This window comes from Primulina tabacum, chromosome 2, assembly GCF_025594145.1.
Source record: "Primulina tabacum isolate GXHZ01 chromosome 2, ASM2559414v2, whole genome shotgun sequence".
Taxonomy (NCBI): Eukaryota; Viridiplantae; Streptophyta; class Magnoliopsida; order Lamiales; family Gesneriaceae; genus Primulina; species Primulina tabacum.
The window spans coordinates 46,907,662-46,925,525 of NC_134551.1; the positions used below are offsets into that span (position 1 = coordinate 46,907,662).

Genomic DNA, 17,864 nt, shown 5'->3' on the forward strand with positions numbered 1-17,864 from the left:
CAATATTTTTGTTTGATAAAATCGAAAAGGGCACGGATTTTAAAGATTATGATAGGGACGAGAATAAAAAAATTGAATCTTGCCAAAAACTTGTGTGAGAAGATCTCACGGATCGTATTTTGTGAGACGAATATCTTATTTGGGTTATCTATGAAAAAATATTATTTTTTATACTAAGAGTATTACTTTTTATTGTGAATATCGGTAGGATTGACCCGTCTGACAAATAAAGATTCGTGAGACCGTCTCACCTACTCTTGAACCTTACCAAAAACAAAATGACTCACCATATTCCTCTCTTTTACGTGAAACTTAAGTTTTATTTAGTTTCTATTCGCACGGAAAATTACGTACACATGTAAGATATAAAATCATATCAAAGTTATGGATAATCTGAATTCTATGATAAATTGGCGTGGATTCCGATTCAATTTTTGGTTTTAAGTCTCTTGATAAACCACAAAACTAAAAATTTAAAAGACGAATTTGATTAAAATTGTAGAAGAAATTGACAAAAATAAACTAATTAGATTATGTCATAATGAATTTGAATAACATTTTTATAATTAAAAGCTGGAAAAATGGAAGAACTATGCTGAAACTAAAAATATTAAGTTAATGATTGAGCGAATTAAAACGAGCTAGAATTAATGAAGATTTGCAAAAGTTTTTTGCTGTAATTTTGAGTCGAATGTTGATGAAATCGTCGAGAGATTCCTCCGATCATTCTCTCTTTATGTTCATTCATCTAAATAGTTTAACCCAACTTTCACGATCATTTGTCGTGGATAGTAGATTAACGTCTTCTACTACACTAGCAATATTCTCGAACAACCCAAATACTTTTAACTCATTGGCCTTCGTTTTTCTGGGCATTTTGGACTTGGACCAAGTAGAATTCTCTTAGGCAATTGGCCAACATGTCATGTTGCCTATTTATATGCTCGTTCTCAGATTCAAAGCATGAGGTCCAAATTTAAATTTTTGGACCTTCGAATGAGGAAGTTAAAAAAAATAGCTAATCTTCTTCCTCTCAATCTGATATCCCGTGGGCCCTCTAGGCCCGAATTACATCTTGGGGGCCCGGATTACATCTTGGAGGCGAGGGCCCAAATGGAAGACAAGTCCATCAAGAGTCCAGGTATCTACCCTTGGCTCATCCATAGCACAAATGGAATACCAAGTTTGAGTGTTTAGTTCAAAAATTAAATATATTGTTTTCAGCAGCACATGCTCCCCCATATATCCTCAGTCACTGACTTGAGCGTCGGAGGAGCTACGCCAGGACACCCTCCTGACCCTCTAACGGTCTTCTTCTTGATTTCAGGCTCAGGGTAATCTTAAAACCCACGTCTGAACTAGTGACGCTCGTTGGGATTGGACCCTAAATTTCCCCTGAGTATCACAATCTATGATAAAATAAAATTCTAGAGACTCGCACTTTTCTTCAATCTCTTGTAAATATTGGTCTACATTCTACTTATTTGCTCTAAACTAATCACGACACTTGTAATTTCTCCTCCTGCTGTTCATGGCCCTTCACATCGTTGCCTTGTTTCCCACTGCGGAGTACATCACCTATGTGACATCATCCATGTTTTTGAAAGTTGCCACCCTCAACCTCCTTCACATCCAACGACACTATTTCAAGGATAAGGTAGATTTCAATATTTTTCACAATTCTTCATGACACAAATGTTTTTAAATTTCTCATGCTTTCATGCTCATAAACTCAAGGTGTTTAAGTTTTTGTGTGAATGAGACTTGTGTGTTTCACCTCAAAACTTTGTTGATTCATTAGCTTTGAAACTTAAATCTCAAGATCTTGAGTTCTTTTCATTTGTCTTTGACTTGAATCTCATTTGTAAATCTCTGATGTCATACGCTGCTATTTCATCACTATGCCCCGATAATGATGAATTTTATCCTCAATATCTTGGTGATCTTCCATCAGACTCGTGTCACTCCAAATTATCTAGACCTTGGCACTCGGGGAAAAAATATTAAAGAATGAATTTAAATGTCATTATTTGGCTTCTGGGACTTCAAACAAAAATAACTCTTGGTCGCTTTACATAATTATTGGTAGATGTTCTTCTTTTACTTTGTTACATTGTATTATTATTTGAGCATTCGTAGTTTTGTTGATCAACATTCCATTGATTTCTCGATTGTTCTCTGGTATGCTGTCGTTGAACAACCAAACTTAAATTCCTGGTCTTTGAGTAAAATGAGTGTAATGGTGAGTATGATCGAATTCACAAGAAACGAGATATTTATTTATTTTGAGAATAAAAACAAATAAAAGAGGGGATTTGTTTGATTATAAATAAATAAAATACTACAATTAATTTAACATGCAAGAAGAAATAACTAATAAAAAAGAATAACTAATGAAATGTAAAATTTAATATTACCAAGTTCTGATTTAACGGGGTTTCACTATTCAATTGTTTCACTGTTCATCGGCTAACATATTATTTATTCATGTAATTACATGTAATTAACCTTAGAATTATAAGGATAACCACTAAAATCCATGTGTTTTTCTAATTTAATTGACCAAACCAGCCTCCAGTCATAATTTATCAATAATAAACTGGGCACGACAACGTTTTATATTAATTAAAAATAGAATTTTCGTTTTGGTAAAAACAGTTAATCCTAAAATCCAACAACCGAAATAGCTGCAATCGACAGATCCATTTTCGTTGATTTATTTATATTAAATATGTCATGATAGCACAATACACCTAATCTAGTGTTACTCATGTTCCAATTGTTCATGACAATCACGGATCATTAAATTCATGGATAGCAGTAGAAATTTATATATTGAATTAAATTGTCAGATTAATCAACATACAACTTTCATATAAATAAATCATAAACCAACAAATACTTAAACAAATAAAAATATTAAATTGAAGTGCAAAAAATCTCACAGTGATAAGTTGAAATAGTAAAAATATCTTTTGAATCAGAAATTAAAACTTAGTCTAGAGTTGTAGAGAGAAGTTGATAAATTCTTACGTCTTCTTCTTGTTCTTCCTGTTGCAAATGTAGAGGAAGATGATAGAATTCCCCTTCTTGGTTGTGCCTCTTTCTCTTCTTCACATTTAGATGGTTAATTGGGCCAAAGAAAAAAGACCATTAACAAAAAAAAACATAATGTAGAAAATATCTTTAAAAAAAATATAGAGTTTTTATGGAATAAAACTATATCTAGCATTCTTTTTCTCAAAACAACTTATCTTTCCGATAATTATTTTTAAGTCAAATTCCATAATTAGGATTTTAATTTTTGGCATATTTTCACAAATTTCGAGATTCATTCATTGAAATTCAGTCACAGCCAGTTTTACATACATTAGAAGACACAAGATATAGTCACGCCTTGTTCCAAAATTTCTTCTGTTTTTTTGTCTTTTTTCACAGCTTTATCTTGACAACTTCAATTTGATAAACATAACCTTTTTAGGTCAACTTTGCTCCAAAACCATAAAAAAATTTCATACAACAAAATAACACAAAAGTGTCTCAATTAAGCATGTCAGAAGTGAAAATAACGAGAAATATGATAACACAAATATAAACTATTATGAGTCTATGATTTTCATATATTTTGTAGGAATAATATATTGAAAATAAACTATATAGTGTATAAATACGAGGAGTTGAGGACTTAAAAGGCCAATGCAAGTAGAAATAGCATAAAGGCTAATAAAAATTGAAAAAGGCCCCCACATTAGCAAGTCTAATTTTTTTTACCAAACTTGGATAAAAATGTTTGAAAGCAGACATGTGGAGAAGAATTAAACACATAGACCAGGGTAGTGATTGCACCATCATACAATCTTTTTCCCCCCTTATCTTGTGTTTTGATAATTTTTGGATTAAAAACGAGGCCTTTTGGCCAGCAAGCTAATTGGTTAGCCTGTAAACAACAATTTTGGTATTTACAAACACAATATGTGTTATCTTGTGGATGAATGAATGCGGCAATTAGGCCTGCATTATTACAAAATTCTCTCCGGATGTTAATGTACTTGTTGTAAATATCGTGTTTTATTCTTATAGATGATAGGAGAAATTCTATCGAAATTTCTCCTAAAAATGGACAAATGACCTGCTTATATAATATATCTCGCAAAAAATATATCAATCTGTTTTGTTAGAACATTGTAAGTTTTGATGATTTAACAAGCCTGCTAATCCAATAGATATTTACAGAACCACTGATCTCAATGTGATTTAGCTATGAAGATCGGAATTAGCAAGTGAAATATTGAGAGATAATACAAGTAGGACCGAACAAAACTTGGTTGGTCAATTTTGTAAACATGTTTTATTTATTAACAATATCATTTAATTCAATCTCATTAATTCAATTAATATTTTATAACCAAATATTGCTGTACAAAATCTACATTTTATATATAATTCAATTCAATCTATAATCAAACCGAACTATTGAAAGGCCTAGCCATTTAGGTGTGGACTGAAGGAAGGTAGCTTCGAAGCTATATCCCCACATGGTTTGGATGGACAAAATTCACACACATATGTGATTTTAAAAATATTAGTGGACCTCATATATATGTGGCTAAATTTGGGTCATTGATTCTATCATGATACATATAGGATAGAATCAACCCTTCATTGTGCAGCCTGACCAGTGGTGGATAGCTTCGATTAAATGCCTACAAAAATTAAATTAATACTTTCATGACACTGAATTATTAATTATATCTTTTATTCAGAGCAGGATTTCCCAAAAAACCAAAACAAGAAATAATAGTCGATGCTAGACAGAAATTCCCTCAGCGCATAATTTAATTTGCTTCAGTTGTACTTCTTATTTATTTGGTTTCTAAATTTTACAATTAGACATTATAAAAGGAACAATTAATTTAATTTTTTTTTTTTTAAATAAGGGTGGTAGAACTTAATGAATTAAATGATTATTTAATTTAATCGGGTGGATATTGGTATGTAAATATGAGTAATTAATTTAATCCTCTTCTCCTGTAAAAGAGAATTAACATGATCATAATTATACGAGGAATTTCTCACTGATCAGTGATCAATGAGGGGAATTGATTGATTTTGTGTATTGCATAATTTAAATTTACGACTTAGGAAATTGCCAAACTCCTAGATTAACTGCGTTTAAGGCAATGGCTGGTCCTAAAAAGGCAACAAGAGCAGGCCACATTCCAACGCAAGAAAACAGAAATATGGAGAAAGTTTCGATCTTGATAGTGTATTTTTCCATTCTTATGATCAAGATTTCACCATCTTCTATATATATCTGATAGAAGAAAAGGGTAAAATTAAATAGCGATGAAGATTAATCTTTTCGGCGTTTGAGAAAGCTAGAAGGGAGAGAAGGTGAGGAAGATGCCAGCGGTTTGGTTTGCGCTGAAAAGATCTCTCCAATGTAAATCAGAGCCAGGATCTGTTCATGATCGCAAAGGAGATGGAAATAAAACTCTGCCCAACATTTCAACGAAGAAAAAAGGAGGCGGGAGATCTGGTTGTTCTAAATCTATTGCCAATCTGAAAGATGTTGTGATTCACGCAAGCAAGAGGCACACGGAGAAGCCGCCGATTTGCAGTCCAAGATCCATCGGAAGCAGTGAACTCATGTATCCGATCACCCATCAGGTTATGCTTGATAATTCAACTTGTGAACTCAAGCTTAGAACTTTTCCAAACAGCGGTGGCCGCTGTGGTGGTGATGGCGATGTATCGGACTATGTGGACATGCTTAAGCCGGGGACTCCTGGTCCTGGACGGCTGCAAGTCGGGCGAGTGAAGAATTCAGGCATCTTGGGTAGTCCGATTAGAAGGACGGCAAGTAGCGTTTCATTGCGGAGCTCTGGATTCGGAGTAATACCGACAAGGCACAGGTCTTCTTTTGGAGCAGATTTTCATGGGGGTTTATTCTGCCATAAATGTGGAGAACAATTTGGGAAGTGGGAAGCAGTTGAAGAGCATCATCTCTCTGAACACGCTAGTAAAATACACCTTCCGGATCTCTTACATCCTTTAATCTTGCTCGATTTTCCCTTTTAAATTGTCATTTTACATGTTGCTTTGTTTCTGTTTAGTTACTGAGCTAATCGAAGGAGACTCCTCGAGAAGAATCGTTGAAATAATCTGCCGAGCAAGTTGCAGCAATACTGAATACAACAAGAACAATCGTGTTGCAATTGAGCGGATCCTGAAAGTCCACAACATGCAGAAGCTGGCACAATTCGAGGAATACCGGGAGTTAGTGATAATCAAAGCCAACAAGCTAGCGTAAAAAGCACCCCCGTTGCCTGGCAGATGGAAACGAGCTTCTCCGATTCCACGGCACCACTGTTGAGTGCTCTCTCGGCCTGAAAGGCTCCTCCAGCCTCTGCACATCGAATAACTGCCACGTTTGTTGGATTTTGAGAAACGGGTTTTCTACTAAGGAAGAGCTGAGCAATGGCATTGGAATTTTCACAGCTTCAACTAGCAGCAGGGCATTGGAATCGATTCAAGAATCCGATGAAAATGGATCGAGGAGAAAGGCCCTGGTTGTGTGCAGAGTTATAGCAGGCAGGGTGCACCGACCCCTGGAAAATTTCCAGGAATTAGTTGGTCAATCGGGATTCGATTCATTGGCGGGTAGAATCGGGCTCCATTCCAACATTGAAGAACTTTATTTGCTGAGCCCCAGGGCTCTTCTTCCCTGCTTTGTAGTTATTTACAAACCTTAGAAATTGAACAGTGGGATTCAAATTTAAGTTCATTTCTTTTGTCCAGTTTTCCATTTCGTGCCTGGAACTGGATTTCTTTTTTTCTTTCTTTTTTTGCGCCACTGAAAATTGATGTTCTTCTTACTGAAAATATTCTGCATCATTTGATTCAGCTGTTCGATTTTTTTTTGGGGAAAAAAAATAAAGAGTTAGTGAAAAATAATGGACGATTAGAGAGGGAGATGGGAACGTTGCTTTTTGCTTTGAAATTAATGACTCGACATAGACAAAAAGTTAATTCGATGGTGACACGCACAGCATTGGGTCCTCAGATTTTAACAAGCGCATGTAATAATTTATGGGGGAATTTCAGTATATTCTTCTTTTTTTTCTCTAAATTTGAACGCAAAAAAAATTAGACTTTATCGTCCATATTTGAACTTGAATATAGGATCAAATCGGATTGGCATTTTCAATTGATAAACAGTATACAAGTGTTATGTGTGTAATATAACAAACATGTTAATATTATGTATTGTTTATATATTCATTGTGTGTGTGTATGTGTTTCTTATAAATAATATACTTCTATTTATCAAATAATTAGTTTGATTATGATTTTTAATTTAATAATTATGGATATATATATTATTCTCCGGATAAATGGCGGGCCACTATGCTCGGGATAATGATAAGAGAAATCACCTAATTTCTCATGTCTGAATGTAAATATTTATCATATTTTTCGGCCAAATTTGACAAAACTATTGCCAACTCTTTTTGACTAAATGACATTCACTCACCATTTAATGCATTAATTTTGTCGACATTTTTTCAACTTAAAGATTTGATTGAGGATCAAATACATCTCAACACATATTTTCAATTTTTTCATTACCTACTGTTTATGTTTTTGTTAGGCCGCTTGAGTATCTACACCACTCAAACTTGTTAATGTTCACTGCTTGGTCAGAATATCAGTTATGTTATCTTTTGTATGGCACTTCCTTTCTCTACTACTTCTCGAACAAAGTGAAATTGGACTTCAATGTATTTGCTCCTGGAATGAAAGGTTGGATCCGTTGCGATGTGCAAGCACTTTCACTATCACAAAACAAATGAACATTCTCTTGTTTGTGCTCACTCCCATCCATAATTTTTTAATCCATATAGCCTCCTTACATGCTTGAGTACATGTCATATATTCTGCTTCCGTTGTTGATAACGCCACAACTGTTTGCAGTTTTGAAACACATCTTAATGTTCCCTCTAAAAGTGTAAATACATAACCAATATTAGATTTTCTCTTATCAGAATCAGCTGCATAATCTGAATCGATATAGCTCTTTAATGTAAAATTTGATCATCCATAACATATTGCAGCATTTGAGGTACCCTTAGTGTATCTAAGGATCCTCATAACAGTGCTTCAATGCTCTCCAATATTTGCTATATACCGACTAACTGCTCCCACTGTTTGAACATTGTTCGGTCTTGTACAGATCATGACGAACACCAAACTTCTCACTGCTGATGTATATGGTACTCGAGACATCTTCATCCTCTCTGCTTCACTGCTAGGACACATTTCGAAAGATAACTTGTAGTTAACAGGAAGAGGGGGCGAAATTAGCTTACTATCTTGTATGTAGAAGCGTTGCAAGAATTTCTTTAAATAAATTTTCTGGGAAAGCCAAAAATTTATGTTACTTCAGTCTCGATGAACTTGCATCCATATAGTCTTGTTTGTTGGTCCCAAGTCATTTATATCAAATTCTCTAGCCAACGGTGCCTTCAATCCTTGGACCTGATCTTTATTGGGATCTGCTACCAATATGTCGTCCACATACAATAACAAAATGATATAATAATTACCAGACCTCTTGAAATATGTACAAGGTTCTGAACTCAATCTGTTGTATTTAATATTCATGATATAGGAATCAAATCTCTTGTACCAATAACTCGGCACCTATTTGAGACTGTACAGAGATTTTTTTCAACTTGCAAACCAAGTTCTCTTTGTCTTTTTTCACAAAAATTTCTAGCTGAAGTATATAAATTTCTTCTTTAAGATCTCCATGAAGAAATGTAGTTTTTACATCTAGTTGTTCTAGATGTAGGTCAAACACCACACACAATGTCAACACTACTCTGACAGTTATAAGCTAAACCAAAGGAGAAAATATATCGTTGAAGTCAATGTATTCTTTCTGAGCATACTTTTTTACCACCAATCTAGCATGATACCGCTCCACGTGGTTATCACCATCACGCTTGATCTTATAAACCCATCTGTTACCAATGAATTTTCTCCCTCTTGGTAGTGTAACAAGATCACAAGTTTTATTCTTGTCTAATGCCTCCAATTCATCCTGCATTGATGTCACCCACATGGATACATCTGAGCTTTGAGTAGTCTCATGAAAACTTGATGACTCACCATCCTTTGTTAATAGACAACTTGCGATATTTCTTTCAGTGACATAGTCTGAAAGCCAACCCGGTGGTCTTCTGTCTCGAGTTGAATGCCTTATTGGAAACCTCAAATTCAACATGTTCTTCTTCCTCGTACTCTGGTACTGCTTCACAAGAAATTTGATTTTCGTCTATCTTATTTTCTACCTGAAATATGGTATTTTCTGAATTCAACGTGCCTTTGTCTCCCTTTACTTTATCTTCCTCAAAGATAACATTCTGCTAAAGACAAACTTGTGGATAGTAGGATCCCACAAGCGAAACCTCTTTACTCAATCAGTATAACACAAGAAGATACACTTTCTGGATTTCGAGTCCAATCTCGATCTTTCTTGATCATTGTACAGAACGTACACAAAACTTCCAAATGTATGCAAATGAGAATAATCAATCGTCTTCCAAATCCACATCTCCATCGAAGTCTTAATCGTCACCGAAGGAGAACGATTGATAATATAATAAGCGGTTTTAACTGATTCCGCCCAAAATGACTTTTCTAGACCCGAGGTCCTCAACATGGCTCTTGTTCTGTCCAACAAGGTCCCGTTTATCCGCTCAGTCACTCCATTTTGTTGAGCTGTATAAGCCATCGTAAACTGTCTTTTGATGCCCTCATGTTAACAAAATCCATCAAATTCGTCACTGGTATATTCTCCTCCATTTTCAGTCCTCAGACATTTAATTTTATTTTCAGAATCAAGTTCAACTCGCGCTTTGAAATCTCTAAAGATCTGGAAAACATCTTGTTTCTTCTTGATTGGATACACTCACCATCTCCTAGAGAAATCATCAATGAACTAGACAAAGTATCTTGCTCCTCCTAGGGATACAACTGGTGCTTGCCAAACAACCGAATGAATCAACTCCAATATGCATTTGATTTTGGCATTGGAAGTGTCAATCTTTAATCTGTGTTAATTAATGGTAACACAATGCTCACAAAAGGGTTGTGACACTTTTGTAAGTCCCTAAAACAGCTTCCGTTCTGAGAGAAATTTCAACCCTCGTTCTGACATATATCCGTGCTTTTTATGCCATAGACTATTAATTCTTCTCCTAAATCAATTGATGCAACACCTAGTTCCGTCTCTTTGTGTGTTTCTCCCAAAATTACATACAGATTTGCAGCAATTTTTTATGCCTTCATAACCACAAGCGCACCCTTTACAATTTTCATGATCCCGTTCTCGATACAAGTTTTGCACCCGATATCATCCAATTGTCCCAACGACAAAAGCTTTTTCGCTAGTCCATTCACATGTCGTGCCTCATGTATGGTGCGAACGGTGTCATCAAACGGTTTTATTTTGATAGTACCGACTCCAGTGATTTTCAATGCATGATCATTTTTATGAATACGGATCCTCCTGAGATTAGTTAATAATGATCAAACCATTCTCTCTGAGACGACATGTGCCATGTTGCTCCTGAATCCATAATCCACGCGTCACAAAATTTGTACCTGCCTTCTGCAATAGTTTCCGCTTCGCTGAATAATATTTCACCACCGTCTGAACTACTGGCCACATTTCCTTGATAAATTTTCTCGATACTCGTACACTCTTTCTTGAAATGTCATTTACCACCACTTTTAAAGCAATAAATATTTTTCTTCTTACTTCTCAACTTTGATCTACCTCGTCTTTGGCTCCAACTGGAGTCACGGTCCATAAATCTTCCTCTTATAATAAGTGAAGTCTAAGTCTGCTTCGAAGTTACCAACCTATCTTCCTTATTCTTGCGCAGACTTTCTTATCCGAGAACTGCAGTTATTGTTGGTTAAGTTAATGATAAGTTGATCATATGAATCTGGTAAACTTTGAAGTAGAAGCTATGCACGTTCATTTTCCTCAATTTTATGCCACATAGAAGTGAGTTGAGCAAATAAATTATTTAATGTATTGTTATGGTCGGTCATCGCTGAGGATTCCGTCATCCGAAGAGTATAAAGCCTTCTTTTTAGAAAAATCTTGTTATATAGTGACTTGACCTCGTACATTTTTGACAGAATATCCCATATAACTTTTGCTGTTTTTATCTTAGAGATACTTGACAATACTTCGTCTGCTATAGCCATGTGTAAATTGACAACAACATTATCATTCATCTTATTCCACTTTCTACCGTCCGTGATTTCCACTAGTCTATCTCCATTAGCCGCCAAGCAATTTTTATTTTTTCAAGAATGATTGTATCTTTATTTTTCACAGCATAAAATTACTTCAATTGAACTATGTTATCTCGTACATGCATGTCATTATGTCTACAACAATTTAGTAGACTGGACAAAATAATCCCGTTTTAATAAAAAAATCTTTTCTGATATGGAAGATCAGTCTAGGCTGCAACCACAGAGCATAATGAGAATTTTAAGAAACTTTAATCCAAGGCTCTGATACCACTTGTTGGTCTCACGTGTGGCAACTTGAGATAATAATATGAAAATAAAGTATAAAATTACACCGAGATTTACGTGAAAAACCCATAAAAATTATTGTGATAAAAACCTAGCAAGATGAAAAGAATTCCACTATAATATTTTATAGTGTACAATCACTCACTGTGTTTTCAAAGACAACACATTCTCTCAATACAGGAGAAAAAACGTCTCACAAATATTATAGAATTAAACACTCAAATACTATGAAATAGAGAGAAAGAGGATGCTTGGGACGCTTTTAACGATAAGAGAAATCATATGTGATTTCTCATATGTGAATGCTAATATTCCTCATATCCTTAGCCAAATTTGACAAAAATCTTGCCAATTCTTTTTGACTAAATGACATCCATTCATCATTCAATGCATTAATTTTGCCGATATTTATGAGTCACTATGAAGAATTATACTCAAAAAATAGTAACCAGGTACGAAGTGTCGGGCTCGTGGAGGTTGATGACGCATTTGGCTGTTACCAAGGTCCTCTAACAAATCAAAGTGGCAGTTGAAGAGGAGCTTGACCGAGCTAGTGAGAGCCGAGGTTGTTATCATTCGAGGTAATGGGAGACAGACTCAGAGACTCAAGACCCGAGTCCAAAGAAGCTATAATGATGATAGGCCTAGAATGGCGGAACTAGTCCTAGTAAGGATCCTTGTCTTGAGAATGAAGGCTTTACCTGGATATTAAGCAGAGGTGTGGGACGGAGAATATGCATCGACTTAGTTGGCAATCACGAGCATGTGAGGCGGCGAATAGATGGGCTAGACTCGACATAATGAAGCTAATGGTGGGACATGATCTCTTGGTCGTAGTACGAAACATAAACTTTAATGCAGTATTTAATACAATATATGATGAAAAATTTAATGGGGTAATTAATGAGGCATTTAACGTAAGCATGGTCGGACGTCGGACAGTACAAAGCATTCATGTTCTGATTGAGATCTTTATTATTTTTCTCCTATAAATATCCAAGTTAATGCATTCATTTGATTCATCCGGTTCGTATTGCATTCCTTGTGCTCTTATATATTGTTAATTTTTTTTCTCTTTTAATGAGCCCAAGCATATCATTCACGAATTTGTTGTTTGAGTGTGCGTAAAAGTCACGATCAGGATCTATTTCTGAGAGCTCATTCATTTCACTTCGGGCAACATCTGCTGAGAAACGAAGGATCCCGGATCAAGAATTCGACACCATCTCTACCAATTTTTTTCGAGCATCATCAATATAGTAAAATGTTATTTATCTTATTTGTTAGAGCTAGTTGAGAAAGACCTATAGGCAATTCCTGAGACATAGTGAAATTACTAATATATATTGGGACAAAATTGAAATAAAATATTGATATCACATGTCATATCTAGGAATGAGCGTTTATTTTCAGGGGTCGGATCGGGCCGATCCGACCCGATCGGGTCGGGTATTTTTTTTAAAAATGGGTTTTTCGAGTACCCGATATCGAAAATAATTTTCTGGTTCGGATTTGGGTTTTAAATAAATAGACGGATAGACCCATAATTTTTTTTAAATTTTCGAGTACCCGATACCCGATCCCGTCTATTTATTTAAAAAATACATGTATTTTTTGTGGCTAGTCAATAACCAGATATAATGATAAATGACTAATCATAAAATGATATAATGACATGATATTTTGTGAAATTGGAAAAATACATATGTTTTTTTAATTTACTAGTCATAATATGATATAATGACTAGCCATAACTCGATATAATGACGTAATTTTCTGTGAAATGTTAAAAATATATATTTTTTCAAAAAAAATTAAAAAAAATTTCTGAGTACCCGAAAATATCCGATCATTTCGAGTACCCGATAGCTGGACATTTCGAGTACCCGATAGCTGGATACCCGACATGATCGGGTAGTAAATTTTACTACCCTACTTTTCGGGTACCCGAAATTTCGGATACCCGAAAACCCGACTTGCGCCCACCCCTAGTCATATCTATAGAAGTTACTCTATAAATTATTAATCAATAACATGGTATTGATTGTTTATAAAATATTTATTGTTAAAATTTATCTTAGGGTGATTGGTTAGATGGAATTAATTGAATGTTGCAATTATTATTATTTTTCTCACATAAATTAAATTATTAAACAAAAAATTACAATATGTACCCTTCATATTTTTATTTATTTATTTATTTTTATTAATTATTTAAGAGTATGTTTTTTGTGAGATAATTTCACTGATGTATACCCATGAGACGTATCGACTCTATCCATATTTATAATGAAAATTAATATTTTTGTCATAAAAAATAATATATTTTTATTAGTTAGATCAGGTTGGAGATCCGTCTAAATTATATTTGAATATAATTTAAAATATATTATATTATGTTATATTATTATTTTATATGATATTATGTTACGTGAATAATCATCCTTATAAATTGTTATATCTGTAAATGATTATGATGATTGATATTTATGTAAATGACTTTATTAGTGTTATTTTCCCAGATACACATCACTCAGTTTTCACTCTTCTCCTCTCTTATATTTTCTATTAGATTTATAATACATTTTTTTTGTGAATCCTATTATTAGTATCATACTCATACTAACACATCAAACATCAGTAAGTTTAGATTAAATATATTTATGCCTATATGTTTTTGTGTGTGCGTGCGTGTGTGTTCGAGTAAGTTACAGACCAACCAATCTCCAACGCCAATTGATCCTGAGTTGAAAGTTTGGTGATGTGAATGTGTGATCACACCTAAAAATCCTCGATTTCACTTGGATATATAGCTATGCAATGCAATGCCTTCGAACAGGTAGAAAATATAATGGAATCTCGACCAAGAACTGCGTGTGTAATTGGTGGCACTGGTTTTGTGGCTTCTTCACTTGTCAAGTTATTGCTTCAGAAAGGCTATTCAGTTACTACTACGGTACGAGACAAAGGTTAGTCTCCCACTAAACTACTCGACTTCACTGATTCTATAATAAAGATATCAAAGTTACTTGTTTCTTCCCTGGGATATGATTTCTGCAGAAAACGGGGCGAAGATATCTCACCTGCTGGCATTGCAAAATCTCGGAAACCTGAAAATATTCCAGGCGGATTTAACAGATGAATCCAGTTTCGATGACCCTATAACTGGGAGTGACTTTGTGTTTCACGTTGCGACGCCTGTTAACTTTGCTTCTGAAGATCCTCAAGTAAAGGAATTAGTCAAAAAAACATGATCCATCTAATCTTAATTAAGTAGTTTATCATGATTCCAATTTTGCATGCAGAATGACATGATAAAACCAGCGATTGAAGGAGTGATTAATGTGATGAAAGCCTGTGCCAAAGCAGGAACCGTTGAGCGTGTGGTTTTTACATCATCTGCTGCTACAGTGAGTATAAATCAGTTAAACGAGACAGGATTGGTGATGGATGAAAATAACTGGACTGATGTTGAATTCCTCACCTCTGTCAAGCCCCCCACTTGGGTAAACAATTATTTTCCTGTTAGAATTTGCAATATTTCCATTAAGCATTTTTTCGGAGCATTATCTTCAACATATGGTTAAATATGAGTATGCATTTGAAACAACTTTTAAAATGATTTAAGATGGTGAATAAATATGTCGAATACGGCAGGCCATTTATTTGTTTATGCTGAAATACAACCATTACAACATTCATTCCAGGGGTATGCTGTCTCCAAAACACTGGCTGAAAAGGCTGCATGGAAATTTGCCAAGGAATATAACATCAACCTCATTACGATCATTGCTTCTCTAATGGCTGGTCCTTCACTTACTCCAGAAATTCCCAGCAGCGTCACTCTGGCAACCTCCTTAATAATAGGTATCTAAATATTTTATTAATCAAAGCATGTACCTCACAATATGGCATAATCAAGTAGAATGCTTATCTTAAAGTACACTGGAAAAAAAATTGCAGGAAATAAATTCCTTGTGAACGGTTTAAACGGGATGCAAAAGCTGTCGGGCTCAATCTCTTTGGCTCATGTGAAGGACGTCTGCCGTGCTCATATCTTTGTAGCCGAAAAGGATTCAGCTTATGGCCGATACATTTGCTGTGCCGTGAATACCAGTGTATGTGAGCTTGCAGATTTTCTGAGACAGAGATTCCCTATGTATAACATCCCAACAGAGTAAGCACTGTCTTCTTTCAGCGATCCCATATTTTCAGATAGACTGTATCAACTGTCGTATTTTTTATTACTTGCAGTTTAGGAGATGTCCGGTCAAAAGCCAAGTTGATAATCTCATCAGATAAACTGCTGAATGAGGGGTTCAAGTTTGAGTATGGAATTGAAGAAATATATGATCAATCTGTGGCCTACTTGAAGGATAAGGGGTTACTTTGCGATTGAAGATTAACCAGATTATGTATATCTATCCGACGTGTCAGATGCAACAATGAAAACTGATGCAAAATTCAACTAAACTTCAATCTGTATGAAAGATGCTGAGTCACAAATATAAATAAAGTCAAGAAGCCTTTATTTCAGTTCTGCTACAGTGGACAACTGAAACAATTATCAGAAACCAAAAAAAAGACCACAAAACTTGTTTCTTGAAATTCTTGAATGCAAAAGAGAACAAAGATACCAAATCATGCTAGTTTAAGTTTATAAAGACAATAATCATTTGTCTTCCCCATCTGAACAACCTTCTTAGCCTCTGTATCTCTAGAGACCTTCAACAAGTTGTCTACCACCTTTTGCAACACCCCTGAGTCAACAAGACACTTTCTCTCAAACAACTCATTGCAAAGCTCGAAACACCAATCATAATCTCCATGGTCGCAAGCAAATGAAAGAACTGCCCCAACCAATGCTCTATCTGGTACAAAATCACATCTCGCCATTTCCGAATACCAATTTTTCACCTCCTTCACGTTTCCCTCATTACAGTACCCTCTAATCAGAGCTGCATAGGTAAAAAAATCTGGTTTTATTCCATTTTGACCCATGTCAGTGATCAATTTGCCCGCTTCTTCAAACTTCTTCTCATTGACTAATCCAACAAGCCTTGCATTGTAACTTCTAACATTCGGAATTAAGTTACATTTAACCATTTGTTTCCACATATTTTCTCCATCGTCAAACCTTTTATCCTCGTACAGCCTATTAAGAAGAGTATTGAACGTTATCAAATCTGGGTTCGCTCCATTTTTTCTCACCATGTCATCAAAAAGAGCCAGCCCTCTATCCAGCTTCCCCATTTCACAAAACCCTTTAATCACAATGTTATATGAAACCACATCCGGCTTCACCTTCCACTTCATCTCCATTTGCTTAAAAATCCCCTCAATTTCATCATAATTTCCAGCACTAACGCATGCGGACAAAAGTGCATTCACGGACTTCACAGTTCTCTCACAATTCCTGTCCGGCATTTCATCGAACACTTTCTTGGAACAATCAAACATACCCGCTTGGCCATACAATTTGATGAGCCTGATGTTGAAGTTCTCTTTGGAGACGTCATACTTGAACTCGTTTTGGTGTTCAAGAATTTCTTGGATCCATCGGAAGCGTTTCGCAGAGGCTAGGCGGCGTACGGTTGTCTCATATATTCCTGCCTTGGTGCGGAAACGATCAGAAGAGGAGTAGCGTTTGAATTTTTGGACTAGTCTTTTGAGATCCCGTTCTTTGTAGAGGTCCTCGGAAAGAGATTTGATCGAGGGGGACTGGAATGAGGCTGTGGTGGAGAAACTACGGCGGAGCAGGGAAGAAAGGGAGGACATTTGGCTGCTCGAGGGTTCGACAAAGGAAGATGTATGATTTTGAGTTTTTTAAACAAGATCGTCTGGAAAATTTTTAGCCAAAAAATAAATTAAGATATGGAAATTTAAGGAGGTTGACTTTTTATTTCATAGTTCAAGCACTTTTTTTATGCTACTCAAATTTCGATGTGTAATAATATAAGTTACTATCGTATATTCAAGGTTTAACAAATTAGTTACGTTCGCAAGTTTACGAATCGAATATCTCTGTGCTCGATAAAATTGTCGAGCTCGAGATTATTCGTGTGTGCTCGAGCTCGACTTCGTAAGCTTAACGAACGAGTTTTTTATCGAGCGGAGCTCAGAGTATCTCACAACTAGCTTGGTTCGTTTACATCACTGACTATGAAATAATATTAAACACACAACATTATATATTTATTTTGAATTTTTAATATGTTATTAATTAATTATTATTT

The 17,864-nt window shown here is 35.2% G+C and overlaps 2 protein-coding genes and 1 pseudogene across 2 annotated transcripts; 2 read left to right on the forward strand and 1 right to left on the reverse strand.

The window, feature by feature from the left end:
- Positions 1 to 1,424: 1,424 nt before the first annotated feature.
- LOC142533057 (uncharacterized) lies at positions 1,425 to 6,920 on the forward strand (annotated as a pseudogene).
- Positions 6,921 to 14,441: 7,521 nt separating this feature from the next.
- LOC142533067 (anthocyanidin reductase ((2S)-flavan-3-ol-forming)) lies at positions 14,442 to 16,081 on the forward strand. Its single transcript, XM_075639685.1, has 6 exons — positions 14,442 to 14,597; positions 14,689 to 14,855; positions 14,934 to 15,134; positions 15,336 to 15,495; positions 15,592 to 15,805; positions 15,883 to 16,081. The coding sequence occupies exons 1-6, from the start codon at positions 14,444 to 14,446 to the stop codon at positions 16,025 to 16,027; spliced, it is 1,041 nt and encodes a 346-aa protein (XP_075495800.1). The 5' UTR covers positions 14,442 to 14,443; the 3' UTR covers positions 16,028 to 16,081.
- A 59-nt stretch (positions 16,082 to 16,140) lies between these two features.
- On the reverse strand, positions 16,141 to 17,473 carry LOC142533064 (uncharacterized). Its single transcript, XM_075639670.1, has one exon. It carries the CDS (start codon positions 17,404 to 17,406, stop codon positions 16,270 to 16,272), a length of 1,137 nt encoding a protein of 378 aa, XP_075495785.1. The 5' UTR covers positions 17,407 to 17,473; the 3' UTR covers positions 16,141 to 16,269.
- Positions 17,474 to 17,864: the final 391 nt, after the last annotated feature.

Coding starts and splice junctions, on each gene's coding strand:
- LOC142533067 (XM_075639685.1), top strand. CDS start 14,444: ATGCAATGCAATGCCTTCGAACAGGTAGAAAATATAATGGAATCTCGA. Junction 14,856..14,933: donor TTGCTTCTGAAGATCCTCAA/GTAAAGGAATTA, acceptor TTTTGCATGCAG/AATGACATGATAAAACCAGC. Junction 15,806..15,882: donor ATGTATAACATCCCAACAGA/GTAAGCACTGTC, acceptor TATTACTTGCAG/TTTAGGAGATGTCCGGTCAA.
- LOC142533064 (XM_075639670.1), bottom strand. CDS start 17,406: ATGTCCTCCCTTTCTTCCCTGCTCCGCCGTAGTTTCTCCACCACAGCC.